Source organism: Sceloporus occidentalis, unplaced genomic scaffold, assembly GCF_023333645.1.
Source record: "Sceloporus occidentalis isolate IW3139 unplaced genomic scaffold, rSceOcc1.0.p SCAF_5, whole genome shotgun sequence".
NCBI classification, from domain to species: Eukaryota; Metazoa; Chordata; class Lepidosauria; order Squamata; family Phrynosomatidae; genus Sceloporus; species Sceloporus occidentalis.
The window spans coordinates 143,191,483-143,211,750 of record NW_028316985.1 but is presented as its reverse complement, the minus strand read 5'-3'; the positions used below and the strand labels follow the sequence as shown (position 1 = coordinate 143,211,750).

Below are 20,268 nucleotides of genomic sequence, written 5' to 3'. Positions count from 1 at the left end.
AGCAACTGTTCCTGGGAGGAAATAACATATAAAATGATTTTGTATAATAAAATTGAAAGTGTGCATAAGGAATGGAAATAAAATTATGCTAGTTGAATCACTAGTGAAAGAGGATGGCTTTATCTTCGTCTGGACTAAACCATAGGTTTGGTTCAACTTTGATCTGTTGAACAATCCAAGATACAATTTATAGACATTCAAACAAGCCACATTTTGTTTCAGTTAATGTTTCAAATTTGTATTCTTCTTCCTACCCCTGAGTCCTTCACAAGTTTTTTCCTACTTCTGAGTCATTTGTAAGTATCCACTTGCTATTCTTTTCAGCCAGTAAAAACATTAATTCTATTATTTTACCAGTCAACCTGGCACAAGTTCCAGTTTTGAATGCATTGATTCCTAATGATAGGAAGTTGCTTAATTATTTAAATAGCTGAATGTATATGTTTTGTCTCTCAGTTCAGCTTGAAGTAGAAAAGTGAAGTCTTGGTTCTTCTTTGTTGTCTCTGTCACGCACACATATGGGATTCTTTGCGCCTGCACACACTATCTTTGGAAACATTTAGAGCTAGAGCTTTTAGAACTGAAGGCTCACCCCACTCCATACCACATGTCCTCAGTTCTCTTTCATCCTTCATCGCAGCTGCATCATAGGGAACTTCATGGATTAGCTACTCTTCTTCAGATGTTTGACTCTTCTCCAGTTTATGGCATCTACAGTATACTTTAACAGGTGTGTCTCTTGGAGAAAGAAAGTCTCCCAGGTGAACAGCCATTCTAAGTGCCTACTCTGCACAAGGAGGGCCTGTGTTATGAATGAGTACTTGCATTTTTCTACCAAGCCCGTCTGAACAGGGCTTTGCATCTTAAAGCCCTTCTCTAGGAGGCAGCCATTAACATGGTTGACCTTGTCATAAAACACAGGACTCTTTTCACAGCCACAAAGGACATCATTTCATGTGCTTCAGTACCATTGGCTTCACTATCTGACCCTAATCTGATCTACACAACACAGAATTCTCCTGCAGAATATACTAAATGTCCACCTAACTACAGCTTCTTTTGGAGGTCCTGTATTTGCAGTCCAAGAGAAGCAGCAAGATCCAGCACACACAAATATGCACTTACTTCTACATTCCTGGCTGCTGCAGCTCTGTCTGAAAAGGAGGCAAAATAAACCAGGCTTGTAATGTGCTGAATTCACAACAGGTGGCAAATGAGCAGGCAGGAGGATATCTCAGTAGAGGACATAACAATGGAAGTAGAGCATGGCACATTAAGGAAGGCTATAGTTGTTGGTGGGCTAAGTCCGGGGCTGTGGCAGATTGTCATGAAAAGATGAGGTGGTATTTTTGTACAGAAAGCAATCAAAAATGTCTGTTTACTGTTCATTCCATTTTCAATGTCAAGGAGACCTGACACCAGGGGTTTAAAGGTAGAAGCTGCACACCCAAAGACAACCTAAAGCCATGGTAGATTGCTAGTGGTCTGAAAACTGCTAACTGCGATGCAGCAGCTTTCTTTACCAGAAAATTCTGCTTTACAGAAGGCAACGAGTGTCCTCGTGGATAACTTGTGACACTGGATACCCTTGTTCAAAGCTGTTGTTTTAAATAGCTTCTGCATACTTGCTACTTGATCCAGCACAGTGTAGTAGTTTGAGCACTGAACATGGAAACCCACTGGATGACATTGCGCAAGTCGTACTCTCTCCGCCTTAGAGGGAGACAAAGGCAACTCCAAATCCTCTGTAACATCTGATGCTGCCCTCTTAAGCAGAATACCCCAGTGCTGTAAGAATATTTGCTGCTGATGAAGGCAACCAGCTACTATGTTCATCTCCTAGGAAATTCTTTGAGCCACACCTTAGCCTTATCTGCTGAGATTTTCACCTCTGATTGATGTTGCCCTCAGGACTGGGGCAGCAGTCAGTCAGCATGGAGCCACACAGAGAAGGCAGCCAGATAGGATGACTACTTGCAGACCTGAATTTCCCCATTGTTATATTGAGAGAAAGCACTGAGCTTTCTACACTTTGATTTTAGATTCATGGAGAACCCAATAAAATTGGGCTATTGAAAGCAACTTGAAGAAAAAGTCACATTTTAAAACATTAAAATAGTGTCTTTTCCTCCTGTAGTGCTCCTTACTGGCTTCCCAAAAATATAATTTGGAGAAGTTTCTCATAAACTTAATCTTTTCATCACCCAGATTCTTGGCAAGTTATTTTGTTCATTTTTATGCAGGCTTAGACAAGTAAAGAACCCAGAAAAAGCCCCTATTTTTTCTAGATGAACAGAGAAGAAAAAGCATGTTTTAAAGCAGAAATATTCATCAAGCTTGTTGCTGAAATGTGCAAAGATATATTTAATTGAGAAATCTGGCCCAGATTTTATCATTTTTGTTGCTGTAGATAAAAAGGTGTGGGCCTCTCTCTCCCTGTGTCATTTCCACTCCTGTTCTCCCTTTCTTCTAATACACCTGGCCTATATATTTACCATTACGGAAACATACTTGGTATAGATGTTTCTTGTCAAAAGTTACCTTGCAGGCAGATATTGTCATGTGTGATAAAAGAGGATTTAGATAAATGTTTACTTTCTTCAAAGCCTTCCCTTAAAAGCAAGTTAAATTAGTGTAAGAGTGGGATTTTTTACCATATCTGTGAAGAACTCTTCTAGTCAGATCTGTGTACAAGAGTATTGAAGCACATAGTTCACAATACAGGAATTTAGAACATTTCCAGGCTTGTCACACCTTCTGCCTGTTCCTCAAAAGGAAATGGAGAGATGCAGCAAGACCTTTCCTGTTGTATTACACTTAAATTATATCTTAGCTGCAGGAGCTTCTGGCTCTGTGTTTTTCCCAAATTACTAAGACCACATTTAGAAACTGTTGATCCCCAGTTGTGCCTTTTGGGAAGTGTTGGGTTGTCAGTGATGTGATTCAGAACCACACAATCTTAGCTACATCTGCAAATATTTAATATGTGGCCTTAGCAACATTGTAGCATTTGTGTGTGTTCCTTCAAGTCATCTGTCAACTTATGACGGCTCCATGATTTCATAGGTATTTTTAGGAATACTCTGGAGTGATTTGCCAGTCCCCCCATTTGCTGCTGTTATGTGCCTTCAAGTCATTTCTGACTTATGACAACCCTAAGCTGAACCTATCACAAAGTTTTCTGGGGCTGAGAGTGTATGAGTCACCCAAGTTCACCCAGCAGGTTTCTGTGGCTGAAAAGGGAATCGAACCCTGATCTCCAGGTTTCTAGTCCTACCACCGTATCACATTGGTTCAGTTCCCCTATTACCAGAGCTATATACTCACTGCATGTGATGGAGGGGAGAAAAGGCTCAATCTGCCTGGATTCTTAAAATTAGAACTACTGGGAGAATATAGTGTCAGGATAACATGACCTGCACCTGCTTCCTTACTGCGCAAAATGGATTATCCTAGGCTTTCCTCTCAGTTTAGTTGGTCTCAGGTCACTGTTCAATCCATCGTCGAATAAAGCCATGAAACTGTTCACAATTGTCCTTCAACTATCCTCCAAAAAGATGCATCTTTTTACCCCTTTTCTCATTGTCTATTTCCTTAATGCACTTAGACTGCATTCAGACACCATGGAATCAATTCAAATTCATCACTCAGTTTAAATTCCCCTACACCTTAATAACCCTCAAATGAAGAATTAAGATAATAATACATCATTTCTCCTGCTCTACCAATAACTTTAACTATCTAAGTGACAATGCATCAATCAAATTGACATACTGTTAGTATCAACTATTAAAATAACTGTTAAATTAGGTCTGACATGAGGTGCCTCTTCCATTAAGGAGGATTTTATGTCACTCTTCTCTTTTTTATTTTATTTCCCCCTTTCTTACTATCCCTTTCGTCTCTTCTGTCTTTATCCTCCTCCACATTTTTTTATTTTAAAGTGGGAAACCTTGAGTGGGGAGATTTAAAACCACCAAGCTATTTTTACATACTTTTTGTACAGGTGAAATATGGGCTGCAGGACTTGGGTTAAGATAACAGAGAAGATACTGAAGTAGATCCAAAGTGGATCTTAGCTGATTGGATCTCAGATTTGTTGGTTTACCATGATTCTGCAGAAGGGGAAGGGCAGTAGGTCAGGTCATTGCGTAGCCCTTCAGTGGCTGTTTATTACAAGTAGTTTGTATGAATGACAAAACTGCTGATTTAAACTTCATAGTAAAGAGATATCTCTTCATTGCCTTTGAGCCTGTTCATATTTGCCTGGATGAAAGGAACCGAGGTTTATCTTTTATTGTACTATTACCTTTAAAAGAAGACTTATTTTGACACTGCCCGGCATTGGGGGGGGGGGGGGGTGGTGGTGCACCAATACGACAGTCATCACGGGATTTCGGTGAGATTTTGCCCCAAATCTCATGCAAGAACCTGAGGGAAGTCTCATGAGACTGAAAATCGTGCAAGACTTCCAGTGTGATTTGGTGCATATAGACTTGTAGAGCATGTAATGTTTATAAGGTGCACATTCTCCATGCACATGCACAGTTATGTTTAGAGGATGATATTTGTATTTGAATCAAAGTGAGATTTATAAATATGTAACTAAGGGATTTGAAAGATTCAAGGAAGTCAGCAAGGGATTTGGATTGTTCACTCCATTTCTGAGAGCCATAATCTTTTTTCCAGGGTAGGATATATACAAAAGAGAAGAAAACCTAATCCAGGAGTAAGACGCTTGAAATACTGGTGATATAGTAACCAGGGACAAGGTAGATTTAATTATCAGAAATCAAATCCACTAGGAAAATAAGTAGGCATTAAATGCTGTAACAACAGAACCGGAGAGAGAGAAAATTAATAACACTAGTGCTGAAATTCTGTTGTTTACTTCCAGTTAGTTTAGATCCACTGAATCCTATGACAAATCAGCACATAGGTAAAGCTAATTGATGTAATGACTTTAGTCAGGGCTAATAGCAGGATTTAACAGTTACAAGCCCTGGTGGTGCAGTGGTTAAGTGCCAGTGCTGCAGCCACAACGTTGTAAGTTAGATCCTAGAGGAGGGCTCCAAGGTCCACTCAACTTTTCATCCTTTCATAGGTTGGTAGCTTGTTGGGGGCAATTTGCTTACACATTGTAAACTGCTTAGAGAGTACTGAGTTCACTGATAAACTGTATAGAAATGTACATGCTATTGCTACAAAATTTTGAAACATAAATGAATCAGAACTGGTTGGAAGTTGAACCAAAATGGAGATTGATGATGTGGGTGGATGCTGCTCAGATCTCTGAAGCAAAACCTTCAATAGCAATGCTTGCTTTCATTCTCATCCCTTACTGAAACTCACCCTAAGTATGTAACAGTGAACTCAATACATCTTTTCTGCTTGATATCCATACCACTTTCTTCTTCTTGGTTGCTTTTTCCTGCTTTGAGTGTTACTGTCTTGTGTACAGCACTTGGATTTTTTTATTGTGACTCTGCAAAGTGCCATTTGTAGCAATGATACTGTATAGCACTAGTGAGTGTGAATAATATATATGTTCTGCTACTTCTCTGCCAGAGCTTTTCAGTCTAAATTGGACTGGGTTAACTATTTTAACTCATAAAATAATAATTAGCAGTGATTGTTTAACCTTTAAAAGGAGATTAAAGTAGAGAATGTATGCATTTTAAAATCCGTGTAATGGATGCATTCTCTCTCTCTCTCTCTCTCTCTCTCTCTCTCTCTCTCTCTCTCTCTCTCTGTGTGTGTGTGTGTGTGTGTGTGTGTGTGTGTTAGTTAAGAGTCATGGCTGCTGTAAAGGAACTTTTTGGAGACCATTTGTGGTGATGTTAGAGCATACCATTTGAAATGTGCTCATACCCTATAATCATATAGTGAAAATGACAAAAGGATAAATGGCATGTTAATTATTAACAGTAGTTTAAAGTTTCCATTTGAGAAGGGTATTTTTCTATGTGTTCCTTTTTGACAAACTTTAATCAAACCCTTCCATTACGAGATGCATTTTCAATTTTTGACATCATTGTAGAGATCCATTTTCTGATTTTGAAGCTGTGTGGATTAATGTATGTATCTGTCATCTAGAATTTTTTCTTTTAAAATATGTGCATAAGCAGTACTGTTCCTCAGTTGCCTGGCTCTAGCATTTGAAAGTGAAGAGCCACAACACAGAGAACCATTATTTTTCTATAAGCTCCCGTATAACTAGTTGTGCTACTATTTTGCTTATTTCTGCCTTCAAAGACAGAAAGGTCAGTGCTTCACTGTCTTCCTACAAACTATTCCCACTGCAGTGCCCATTTTACACAGTGTTAGCTGTGTTGCCTTATAACTGCTTGAACTATTATGGTTTGCATATTTCTTAAAAACTTTAAATGTGTGGGACTGGCAGAACAAAGGTATGGTCCACACCACTTTAGGAGAAGCAGTAAGATCCTACACAGGCAAAGGGACTCTCTTTCTTTCAGTATCAGATACAGATCCATACAAGTATTTCTTTGGCTTCTGCCCATGCTACCCTAGTGTCCATGTGAACGAAAAAATAATTCATGTTGGGGCCTGCTAGAATGCCCAAGTACTTGCTTATGCACTTCCAGCAATAGGCAAGCAGTGTAACACAGTACTGATAACTGAAGAAAATTCCTCATTACTATCTTTTCATTTTGAGCAAGTTTCACATACGATGGTCCTAATGAGTAAACTTCATCCTTATATTTTTACATATATTTCTACTAAAAATAGTGTTCAAGTTAGCTAACCTAAACCATGAAAAACAAATGAGAAAATTATTGAAATCAGTAAATAACAAAACATTTTAAAAGGCTAGGTGGAAGAGATGGCTAATGCCTTCCCTACAAGCAAAGAAAATGGGACATGATCATGAGACAGACAGAAATTCTGTTTACAATTTGGGACCAACACAGGAGACACCTGTTTAACACACGGCTCTACAAGTGATGTTACTTTCAAGAAGGCTTGTCCTGACATTGCTAAGATACAAAGAGGGTTGTTACGACACAGGCAGTCCCATAGATAACCAGATTCTAAGACATTCAAGGTGTTGGTAGTGGTGGCAGCAATAATGTTAATAATAGCGGTAGTTGTAATTTAAAAATAGAGGAAGAGGTTGTGTGTCTCTCTGTCTCTCTTCAAGGTTTGCATATTTCGATATTCTGTGCTAATACAGAATTCAATATTTGGGTAGAATAGAACTTTATGAGTATCCTGCTTAAAGATGTAAATCTCCAGTTTGTTGCCTGCAGAAAGACTTGAAAATGTGTGGCTAATTCCTGGTGAACTTTCAGTAGCAGTGGGTGGGGTTAAGTAGGATTTCCTGGAGTCAAGTCGTGTTCGTATATCAAGAAAAGTATTTATTAGACCACAAGGTTTGTCTTGGAAAAACGGCCTCGTTTCCTCCTCCATGTGGTATTAATTTCTAAAAGCTGTGTCTGTGCGTGCGTGTGTGTGCATACATGTATACAGATTTATTATCTTCTCCTATTTGAGCAATTTTGCCAAGTTACATGTGGTCAGTTTTGCTACCAAATACTAAACAATCTCCTAAAATGCTTATTAAGTGGCTCTGTCATTGGACTGGTTATTCCTGAAATCACTTCACGGGTGAGAAAAGGACAGCCTCGCAGTTCCAAAAAATTAAATGATACTTTTTCTGAAAGAACATTAAGCATAATTATGCCATCGAGGTGTCATCCATTAATAAGCTATTAGCATTCTGCAAAATGTTGTTTTGCTTTGGGGTTTTTTAGGGTTCTTATGGTCCGCAGGCCCATGCCAGTTTCCTTCATTGTTTCTTAGGAATCCCATCTTCAAAACAGTGAAGGAGTGGAAGGATCAAGATTTGATATGGGGAAACAGTGGAGGGGTATGAAGAATTCAAGCAGACAATTGGCTGGTCGCCCAGTTTTGCATATGACTGAACCTTACATACTCCTATTTCCGAGGCAAACCTTCCCCCTCCCAAAAACCCCCCCAAAATACCACATAGACACACTCTGTCTAATGCAATTGCCATAATGTCAAGTTTGATGAGCCTCAGGCAAGTAAGAAAGCAAAAACCCTGGAAAAATAAGAGATTAGAAACTTTCATCTCTTTGTGTGAGAAAACTGTTGAAAGATTATTCAGAGAGTTTCATAGACTGAACCTAAATCTTTGAGTACTGTCTCAAGTAGCAAATTAACACAGATGATGAATTAATTGATACATTTTAAATGTCCTTTAATTCTCTTGATAGCTATTATGTTAACTATTTCTATTGATGTTGAGCATTTACCTGTATCTGTTTTGATTTTTTGTTAGCCACTTTGAAGTCTAGGAGAGGGAAGTAAATATTACTACTACTATTACTAATGTATGCTTTGTATTTTTCCTCCCTCTTTACCTGCAGTGCATTTTTCACGAGAACCTGGCTGGCTTGAAGGAACCCTAAATGGGAAGAGAGGCCTCATTCCTCAAAATTATGTCCAATTTCTTTAGTTCTCTGCCTTGAGTGCCTGAAAGGTGTACATGGTATCCATGGATTTCTTTCCTTTCTCTTCTCTTCTCTTCTCTTCTCTTCTCTTCTCTTTTCTTTCTTTTTTTTTGACACAGTTGCCACTCTTGGCTTCAGATACTTTTAATGATTGAGGAGCTTGACAGTGAATTGAAGAGCTTCATCTGTGTAAGGACTTAACATTTTGCCAAATAGGAATTATACAGTTGTGATTTCCATAATTTTATATTGGAGGAGGAATTGGTTTAATTTTATAAATTAGTATTTTGTTTGTAAAGAGCAATAATTATATATATATGTACATATGTATGTATCTGTGTACGTATGTTTGTAAAATAACCAGATTCTTAAATCGAATGATTGATTTATCAACCAGCTATCAGTTAAAGGAAGATTACAAAAAGTGTTCTTTTTGTCCTTCTGTTCTTAACATCTGAGAAGTTTGAAAGAGTTTATTATGCCAAACCCACATGACAAATGCTGAAGACCCAAACTGTTCAGAAAAAACTGTTCAGAAAAAGCCCTGCATATTGAGAACTCTTTAACCATTTAATCTGACGCCTGTGTGATGGTTCCAGGGATCATCTCTTGACATCCATAGGAAGAAAGGAGAAAATCTACCTTTCAAATATCCACAGTATGCAAAAGATTTAATACAAGTAGTGTGGTTTTACTAGTACTTTTAAAAAGTAAAGATACATGTCTGATTGAACTCCACAAAATTTCTGCCTTTTGCTGAATGGGAACAGAGCTGAAATGGTCTGTAGTTCCGATCGAGGCACTAATGTTAGGGTAAAAATTATTGTGCAAGCAGCTGCACTTTGAGGTTGTATGCATATGATTTTGTGCAGCCAGTTGTTTCACAGGCACCTGTGCAGCCTTTTCACTTAATTTTTTCTTGGTGAGGAACTTATTGACTTTTCCACAGTAGATGAGCTCAAGGCCATCCTGCAGTGCCTCTCTGTAACAGGCCAAGCAGTGGCAGGGTCCAGTATAACTATACTACCGATATTGATGCTATGCTAAAAGTGTATATAAACTTCTGTCTAATGCACTGTGGTTATTACCTTTACTGTTTATGATAATTTGGCCCAAACTAGATAATATGACTTTGCTTGTATTCTCTTCCAAACATTTCTATTTTTCAGCCAAGAGTCCCATGGCCAAAATAGAGCAGTTTGATAGACTGGGGCTACTTCTCATTCAGCTGATTTAAAAATCTTTCCGACCCTTTTTTCCACCAACAAGGGATGGGGAGAGATATTGGTATCCTTATTTTCCTATCCCTTTTGGAAAGTAGCTTGTGAGTGAGTGGGGATGATTTCTAGGCAGAAACCAGAAGGGAACTGTTTAATCTGCACCTCAACTATTTTAGCCATTTATGAAATTTGGAGAGATACACTTGAGTGCATGTCATATCTAGTTTGGACCTGTTATTCACATAACTTTGTGACTGATCCAGGGTTTTGTTATACACTCCTTATTTTCAAACAATCAGAAGGGTGGAAAGAGTATCAAATGCTAGTTTGAAATTACAGCAATACTAGAAAAGCTTAGCACCCAATTTGTATATATTATCTATCTGCTCTGTCAAGTCATTCAAATACGACACTTTTTAAAATGGAATTTCTAAACATTGGATTTTCAGGGGAGGAGGTGGTATTTAACAGAGATGGCAGAACCACGGAAACAGAAGTACTGAAACAGAAAACTAGTTTATGTGCATTACTTGATTTTTTTGTCCCTCAGTCACTAAGTGCTCAATGACTCTTAACCAAAACTATGAACTTTCTGCTGAGAAGTGTTGAGTCTCAGTTGACAGTGAGTGAAGTCAGCAACGGTTGATCCACATCTGCATAGTGTTCTTTGAGAGCAGAATCTGTAAGCCAGTCCTAAAATCATTTTCATGTTGGAGGCAACTGAGCAGCATTTACATTATATGGGCCCAGTGAAATCAGCTGGGCTGTTTAATTTAATGTCTTCTCAATGGAAAGAAAGGAAAGGGTTTTAAAAACATAACCCATAATTTTTCATTTTATTTATAGTTACACGGCACTATAAAATATTTTAAGCCAACAAAATATTTTTAAAAACTGTTGTCCTTGTCCATTAATCTCTGCTTATGCTAGTGACTTGGACTGGACAAAGAAATGGTTCAAATGGGTGCTCATGTTCTGGTTGGTGTTGTTGCCATCTGTTTCTTCCTTCCCCATTTCTCTGAAATAATGTACATATAGAACCTGTTTTTGCTCAAACTGCCATGTGTATATCCCTGGATGTATGCATTTCCTCCCCGGAACATACGTGATGATGTAGCAAAGGAAGCCAAGAGCAGGCATTTCCTTCAACTCTTCTACAGCAAGGTCTATCTCAGGCTATTTGGTGTATAGAATTCCAGCAGTGTTCTCTGAAGGCCATGGCTCTTTAAGGGAGAGTTTCCCCCAAGAGACATTGGATTACAAACTTATTTTCAGCCTGCAGAAGGGTCCCACACTCCTTCCTCCCATCAAACAATGGACAAATGGAGGTCACCAGACAGGCTTGAAGAGTGCAGCTTTCTTCTCAACAGAAGCAGATGATCATTATACCCATCTTGTTCTTGCTGTTAGCTGTATCCTTGAGAGACGAGACTTGAGCTACTACATCAAAGTCCATACCTGGTTCATATAGTCTGTATATTTGCCTCACTTTTTATCTAACGAGTCAGAGAATTTTTGATGAACAAATTTAAGCAAATGTTAGTCTGTTTTAAGATTTGCATTTAATGTTAAATAAAAAGACAGTAAACCTTTTAATGGTACAAGCTCTTTTCTGCTTTTAAAAAAAGACAGCTTTGTCTTTCTATTTTTTTAAAAAAATGATTGAAAAACATGTTACAGTTAACAATACTTTTAGGTTATTTTCTTTAATGAGAAGGTTTAGCTGACAATCATTGTCTGTTCTTTTGCCCAGAACTATAAGGCCCTCGGAGTGTACACAAATTATTTCCAGATGGTGCAGTTGTGATCCAAAGTAGTGCTATTTCCTTAGTCCAGCTGGAACCCACCCAGGCTGTGGGGCATTAATATAGTTCTTTGTGTCTGAGGCTATAATCTTTGCCAGATAGCTTTAAGGTGATTCTACTTGGGAGATCATCAAGCTGTTTGGAAATGTGACCAAAAACAGCACAGATGCCTGTGGAATAATGTAATGGAAATCAGGTTGTCTTCTTTTCCAACTATTCCACTGGAGGAAAGAGACAGACACACAATATAGATATAAGGCATTAAACTCATCCACCCCAGAAGTAAAATGATGGTGTGGTGGAGAGGTAGAATTGTGCCCACTTGGCCTTCCCAGAACATTCAGTGCAAATGTGAAAAGAGCTACACGGGCCTAGATTTTGCCACAAAAAAAACAAAACACCTTGGTCATACATCGTTTTGCATAAAAGTATTGAGATAGAGGCAGCAATTGCATGAATAATCGGAGGCAAGACTGTGTTGAGGCTCCTACTCTTGCTTTGTCCTCAAATAGCTTTTTTGCCTTCCTCACCAATAGAACTAGGTGCCATTCAGTCAAATGCTAAAAATGCACTAACAACCAGTTCTGCTTTTCTCTTGCTGCTCCCTACACTGCTAGGGTAATGCTAAGAAGACAACATTCCCTTTCTAGCATAATGGTGTTTCTCCAGCATAGAAAGGACATCTGCTGTAGTGATTCCCAGACTGCCATCCTAAGGCTTTTCACTGGTGGTGGGGGGGGGGGGAGAGCTGTTTGGCTTTCAATAGTGAGTCTTTTATGGGGATGTACACAATTACAGAGTGGCTGGAATCCTGTTAGTAGTTAGTCCCAACCAGAGTAGACCCATTCAATCAGTTGTTTAATGGTGATTCAATTGGTTTATGTAGGAGTAGCAGCAGAATTCAGACCAGTTTGTGTTACTGTGTATCCACTGGGATGCTTTGGGCATCTTGCAGTTGCAGTCGCTTGCAGTTGCAGTTCTATCACCTTTCCTATCACAATAATGTGAATTTTCCTGATTATAATCAGGATTCCTCTAAACTTGCATGGTGTAGCTTTGACATCACATGGAACAATTCCATGAGGTCTGTTGCCCTTTTCTGGAATCAGTGATGCTCACACCAAAACTAATTTCGTATCAAGGTGAAGAACCTCTTCATCACCATCACCATTATAAAGACAAGACACATAAGCTTCCTTACATATGATGATGATCAGGTATTGATTGGTCATCATTCTGAAAAAAGACAATCCTGTCTTTTTTCTTTAGTATTCTGAATACACATTAATTTATATTATTATATTAATTTGTTATCTCAAAAGTAGAGAGTTACTGTGTTTGATAGTTACATATTAATGGAGGCTTCCATTCTCTAAGTGTCTCCATTCTATTTTTATGGACTTGATTCAGTGACTCCTCAGTGTCTTCACAGTGTTAAAGAATATGAACACTTTTCAAAAGGCAGACCTATAGTAAGTATTCAGCTGTATTTGTATCCTAAAACTTTCCCAACCCCAACCTATCTTGAGATACATGTCATTTTCCACAAGTAAAGCTTGTCAAAGCAGCTATTTTTGGATTCAATGGCCATCTGGTGCTAAAGTGAAAACGCAGCATTTAACAATGGAATCCTATACATGGTTGTTCAGAAATAAGTGTCACTCAGTTTAGTGGCATTTATGTTCAGGTAAGTTGATACATCATTGCAACCCTGGTGCTAGATATTTGTTACAATGAGGCAGTAAATGTTGGATTTCCTCTTCTACATTTGAGTCAAATGTCTTGTACACAGGAGCTGAATGAAACCATTTTATCATCAAAATACTGCTTACTACAACACAAAAATTCAGAAGTGTAGGGAATACAGCCATTATGTAAAACTCCCATCACGTGCCCAATGCATTCCAGTCAAGGGCAGCCTCAAATCCATACAGCTAATATCAAGGAATAGTGAATACCTCTAATCACACTGTTTTAATTTGTGTATATTTGTATCATTTATAAAAAATACTGTATGTAAAGAAATTAACATAAAGGCCAAACAGTAATTTTCTATTTATTCAAAAAGTTAAACATACAGAAGCAAGCCCCTAATTATTAATGCATCTTTATGCATAGTTGTTGCTGTTTTACGCCGTAGGGCTGGCTGCTTTTTATTTTTCATCCAATAATATAGGACACAATGCACCAAGAACTTGTCCTGTACAAATTCCTGGTGAAATGTGCTTTTCACCTCCACAGATTCCTGAAACATTCCTCTGAGAATCTTGGCATTATAACAGTTGCCTATCCATCTACCAGATGAAATTGGATCCACCCTTTCCCTCTCCCTCCCTCCCTCCGTCAAAAATGTCACATTTTGAATAGACATTTAAAAGTGCATTAAATGTAGACTGATTTAAATTCATAAATGTTTTTAAAAGTCAGTGAAAATACCACCCTGTGAATTAGATTTTTGCATTATTGATTATAAAGTATATTTTATTAAGATTTTGATATTGCAAGCTTTTAGTCCTTTTTCAGTTTTGTTCTGTGCAACAAACTGGTTACACACTGCAATGCAATATTAATTCTTGAAATACCCACTGCAGTAAATTAAAACTATTTTACATTTTTAAAACTTATGGATACAATGTTTTTGCTGTATATCTTCATTCAGTCATTGCCACAAAATCGTTACACTCAATCAACACAATTTATCATTTTGACATTTTGATGTTTTATCTTATTTTGCAGGAGACAGATGCCGATTTCATTCTAAAGTACAGTGTACTCCTGGTACTTTTTTCCATTCAAATTTCATTTTAATGATTTCTAAGCAACAATCAATGGTTTCATAAACAGGTGATTAAAGGAAAGGATTTATTATAATCTGCTTACAATTGTTTGCAAAGACAGACATATATTTTGCATAAAGATATAAATTGTTTTTAAAACTAATTTAGTGTTTTACGTATGACATTTCTGTGAATTATGAATTGTACCAAACCAAGATTAAATGCAATAAGGTACAAAAATAAGAGCAATCAGACAACACTGTGAATTGGGACAGACATCTAACAGTGGATATCTTCTTTTAAAAAAAGAATATGGCTTTAATATTTTAATCAGGCAAAGTTACTTAGAGATAGAAAAAAATTGTAACTTTGTTAATAAAAAAAGCAGCCGCATACTGCATTTACCACAAACCTGGACAATTTGAAATTCCAATTTCAGTATTTTTTAAAAGCAAATGAAATAAGAGATCTGTAACCACTTTGTAACTATAAACAACCACTCTGCATGCTGTGTATTTTTCCCCACTTTGGAAGTTCAGCTTTCATATTGCTGTGCAGATCAAAGGAGCTAATGTTTTCATTAGATTTCCAAAACTAAATAATAGGTTGGATCAAAACTAAGTGGAAATCAATGAGACAAAAGAGCCATGACTTAAGTTCCACTGGTTTCAGCGCAGACTGTGTTCAACTCGGTTTGTCAGAATCCCACAGAATGTATGCTTATGTAATTTTATATATTGATTCTTTTTAAATATATCCTTATGCAGACTTTCCATTCTATAAGATCTGTCATTTTAAAAGACAAGTGGTAATGTTTTTAAATCTAGTTTTGGAGATGTAAACACACATTCACATTTAAGAAACTTGGATGTATTGTGATTTTGAAGAACTAAACATAAGATCCAAAAAACCTGTTTCATGAGTCTCCACAGTGCACAGAAAACCGCTTTGGAAATGGAATATTCTTTCAAAAGCACTTATTATATGTCATGGGGATCTTGTTTTGGGCTGGGAGAGGGTTGACCTCCACTAGGCACAGCCAAAATTTTGGCATAACTAGTATCTGAATCCCAACTTTGGTTTTCATGATTTATCAATTTTTTAAAGGAATATGCAAACTTTACACCTTTACTCAGCTTTAGACAAACATAACTCTTGACAATGGTTTTCTTTATACCTGTGTTTAATATTTCAGTGGTCATAGGGATTTTTTTAATAATGTATGCTCCAATGTTCAAATTATTTATACGATATATAATAATTATGCTATTCCCTGGAAAGCTACATCCTTATAACCTTATTTTATATGACACCTTTGAAAGAAATCCATATTTCAAGGCTCATGTCAGTATTGTTGATTTCTAAAAGTGTTACACTATTAAAGTTCTTTGGCTAACTAATCAAGAAGGCAGTCCAAAGCATAGTTACATGGACATTATGTTAAAATCAATAGAACAGAATTTTATACAAATTTGTCTCTCCAGTTTTGTCTTCTCTTCCAGATTTATTATATAATTGCAAATTTGCCTAGCTGTTTTCCTAAACTTTCACATTGGTTCTGCAAAGAGTTCTCATAGCACCTATGACACTAACTGTCCATAAGCTTCTGTAGACTTGGTCTACTTCTTCAGATGCCAAGTCTATGGCAATTTATTTCACACAGTCTCAAAAGTGCTACAAGTTTCCTTTGGATTCTGATATTCCAGACTAACATGGCTATATCTCTGAATTCTTCCACATTCAGATTCATAGTCCACTTATATAGTTCACTCTTTTGGAGCTCACATACATTCCAGATTAAAAAGGGGAGGCACAATATTTTTAGCATTCTCAGTTAACCAAAAGTTAGGTGCACCAAAAGTTGCAGGAAAATCAAGAAGTGCAATCCCATATACTCAGAAGTAGGACCCATCAAGTTCAGTTAGACTTACTCCAAGTACAGTGTATCTGGGATTTTAGCTTATATGTGCTGGACCATAGCCTATGAATTAAACAAGTTGACAGACAGAATTTCACTTCATTTTGGGGCTGACACATCTTTCAGGAGACTCTGAGCACATTTCACCAGAAAGTTGTCTGGAGCAAGCTCCATTGAAATAAATGGACAGCTATATGCTTTCACAGCTTTGTTTACTCCAGTGAGATTTCTGCAGGACAACATCTTGGTGGATTATGCGCTTTGTAATTTATCTTGGTAGATGAAATGTGCATAAAGCTACAGACATAGCTAGAGTCATGGACAGAGCTTAGAAAAGTTGTCTTTTTTCAAGTTCTGAGGCATAAAACAGAACTCAGTGTGCTAAAATCATAAAAGCAACAGACAAACAGAAAGAAGAATGTACATGGATGGAAATGGACAGAAAAGGAGAAATTCAACTGAAAATGGTTATGGGTGGTTATTTACAACAGACGCTGTCAGGTTGGTAAATTAGATATGATACTAAAAAGGCACAGCTTTCCCTTTCTTAAATACACTGTAAACAGTTCATTATGCATGCAGAACAATTCACTTTACAAAAAATGAAATTACTTTGTGTTTAGACAAAAAGAGTAATTAAATAGTCTCCAGCAAAATAGAATTCTTCCAAAAATACTCTTCCCCAGTCATCCTAGTAACCATTAAAGATTTTTAGGTCTCATTTACAAAAGTTCCTTATACCATTTTTTCAGGTCCTTCAATTTATACATACAGCAATGTACAGTACAGCAAAAGACTGCAAAAAATTATTGGTAAAGCCAGCACAATATATACTATAAATTGAAATTGAGGCATTTGTTTTAACATCTTATCCTTTCAAGTTAAATAATAAATGAACACTTAACACAGTGTAGATCATCTATGATGGATAAAATGGGACAACAAATGCCTCAGGTGAATATACCAAGATTATTCCACACCAAATGCTCCATTATATTTTACACATCCAGGGATCTGTGTGTGTATGTGTGTATGTATAGTACAAGAATTAATGCCCCATGTCGACTTTGTTTTATGTGCAAACCAATGGTAAGCTTTTAAAAAGTTCATATTAGTCCTTGAACCCTTTGAAAACAAGCAAACAATACCAGAAACTACATGGCATATTTAAAATGTTCATTTCTTAAAATATCAAAATCAAAGAGTTATTTGACTAGATATGGCTTTTCATCCAGAGGAACAGGAACATTTTTCCCCTACATGTTGGGGGTTTCTGGGTGATGGTTCTCAAAACATCTTTATGACTTTGTCTCACCAAGTTCAGATAAGATGTCCCTCTGTCCTCCAAACCCTTCCTATGGTTTTTAGACCATTCAAATTGTTGTACAATTTTGTATAACATATTTTGAACATGGTTCCTTGGGTCCTTCAAGGGTGTGGAATAGCACAGGGAAACTTAAGGCAAAGTTTTTCTTTCTTTCTTTCTTTCTTTCTTTCTTTCTTTCTTTCTTTCTTTCTTCCAATAAGACATTTTCTGTCACTTCCTGTGGAAGTAGAGGGGCTTGGCATTCCCAGATTCCACTTTGGGCAACTGGTCGCTGATGATTTCTACCAACATAGCTGGAAACTCCACTTTCAGAGCTTGTGACTCTCGGAAGGTGTAGAAACAGAATTCCAACAAATCACTAACAAGCTGAAATGCAACAGAAGAAACAGTCATTATCAAACATTGTAGAAAGCATAGTAACAAACAGAAGAAAAGTATTTCTGTATTCCATTGATAGCTGGGTTTCAGCAGGATTCGCTCTAGCTCCCGTAAAACAAATATTATATAGGGTTTTTTGTGGGGGGGTTTTGGGCTCTGGCCATGTTCTAGAAGAATTTCTTCCTGACGTTTCGCCTGCATCTGTGGCTGGCATCTTCAGAGAATACTTGCCTGGAAAGGAGTTGGGTATATATAAATATACTGTGTGACCCTGGGAAGGTGACTCACATATATACACACACACACACACACACACACATACATACATACACACACACACACACACACCCAACTCCTTTCCAGGCAAGCATTCTCTGAAGATGTCAGCCACAGATGCTGGCGAAACGTCAGGAAGAAACTCTTCTAGAACAGGGCCACAGAGCCCAAAAAACCCCAACCCCCCCCCAAAAAAAAACCAGCCAGGAAAGCCTTCGACTCCACAAAACAAATATTGGTTGTGACTAGATAAAGCTAGGCAAAACTTTCAAATTACAGTGGAGCGTTCACATTCTAAAGAGCCCTTCTCCCAAACATGGCAAATAACACCATCTGTATCAACTCAGCACTTTTTATAGTTCAAATTAGGAACATTTCAGTGTCCAGCAGGACATTTAGACCAATGAAATTGTACTGATTACTCCAGTATTAATATTTCTTAGATGAATCATTCCAATATTACAACCCAAGTCCCCAAAAACAAAGCATGGATGATTTAAGCCAGGAATGGGGTATGTGTGGTCCTTCAAATTATATTGAACTACCTGTCCAGTTATCTCTTAACTGCTGGCTAGACCTAATGGGAGTCTGTACTCCAGCAGTTTGTGACATTTGTAGTCCTCATTATTCCTCACACCTGGTTCAAATTCCAAAGATAATATTTTCTGTATTACTTTGTCTTGTATATATTACAATGCACACATGCATTCCATACATACACATATACAAATATGAACTACTTACTTTTGGCAAAATATTTTCCTCTGCTCATTTTCTTAATGATTCACACCAAAAAAGTAAACAGATGTTCAACGAAGTGTGTGTAATCTAAACGTATACAATTTCACTTAGAAACACAAATGTTATGAATGTACTCTTAATTTGTCGGCACTTTTCCATCAGTTAACTGCCACTTTAGTATCGGCTGCAACTCAGAGTAAGAGAAAATGTTTGGTCTCCCAATTAATTAAGTGAGAAAAGCATGTAGAAAAGCTTCTCTTCACATTGACAAGATACTCCTCCTTTCCCCAATCCCACTGGGAAATACAACACACAGCAGGGATGCCTGACCACAATGTAGATTTAATACAAAGGCCTCTCATCTTTCTAAAACTAATAAAGATAACCAAAAGTAATTTCACATTAAAATGTAATTTCTCTTCAAAAATCTTTTACACAAAGCACTTTCCTAATAAAACCAATCATAAAACCACAACATCAATAAAGTAGACCAGCAATAATAGTTTCACCGGATGGAGTGAAAACTAGGAAAACATGGAACGTTTGGATACAGACTAAGCCATGTGCAACTAACCTTAACAGGATCAAGACCTCTGTGACCCTTCCTCCCTATGGTAGCCTCTTTAGCATTTCAAAGAATGCCTAAAATGCAAATAATTTTCTAGACTACAGTATGCAGAACACAGGAGGAGACTCAATATCAGGCAAAGGCAGTTTCTATGAATACAGCTTGATGTACCATTTATGGTGGGGGGATGCTCTGAGGAAAAGAGAAGAAGACTGCCCAGAGCATTCTGCCTAAATCAACCCAGGGACTTTTGCTAGCCATGTAAATGAACAGAGATGGGACATCTTGACTTTTGTGCTTTCCAAAGTATTTTCTTTAAATGATCTGAACTCAATCACTTTTTGTTTAAGTGACTGAAACTGTACATCATTATTGTTCCTTATCTGTCAGGAATTATACATGTACTTAGGTTTGTTTTCTTATCCAAAACCTTATTCAGGAATACCAGCAAAAAGATTTATTTTAAATTAAAAAAAACCCTGTGCAGTAAGTAACCGCACACTTTCCATAATCCAAAGGAGTGTGAACATGAGAAGACAGGAATAGGCTAGGAATAGGAGTATCATCTGCTACATAGCCACAGTATGGTCTTAGCTGAATTTTTGTGCATTTTTGATATTTCCAAAAATGTTAGTCCTGTCTTAAATAGTTTGAGCACATCTTTTTAATGTGGGGGGAAAAACCCAAACCTTTCTCGGAAGAAAGTTATTTTTAAAAAAGATCTCCAAAAGTTAGATACAAGCTGGTTAACTATTCA

General features: G+C 37.3%; 2 protein-coding genes across 7 annotated transcripts in view; one reads left to right on the top strand and one right to left on the bottom strand.

Annotated features, from left to right (window-relative positions):
- The window catches only part of ARHGAP10 (Rho GTPase activating protein 10), a 130,271-nt gene extending 118,969 nt beyond the window's left edge, over positions 1–11,302 (top strand). For 2 of the 3 annotated variants that reach the window (XM_089525712.1, XM_089525714.1), the window contains one exon: positions 8,418–11,302. In XM_089525712.1, the coding sequence (XP_089381838.1) occupies positions 8,418–8,506 (89 nt within the window). In that variant the 3' untranslated portion in view covers positions 8,507–11,302. Of the gene's footprint in view, positions 1–7,827; positions 8,088–8,417 lie in introns of those variants that run through there. The other variant, XM_089525713.1, reaches the window with a different exon arrangement.
- A 6,420-nt stretch (positions 11,303–17,722) lies between these two features.
- NR3C2 (nuclear receptor subfamily 3 group C member 2) overlaps positions 17,723–20,268 on the bottom strand; it is a 195,598-nt gene continuing 193,052 nt past the window's right edge. For all 4 annotated transcript variants that reach the window (XM_089525710.1, XM_089525708.1, XM_089525711.1 and 1 more), the window contains one exon: positions 17,723–17,914. In XM_089525710.1, coding sequence (XP_089381836.1) covers positions 17,759–17,914 — 156 coding nt within the window. In that variant the 3' untranslated portion in view covers positions 17,723–17,758. The remainder of the gene's footprint in view (positions 17,915–20,268) is intronic.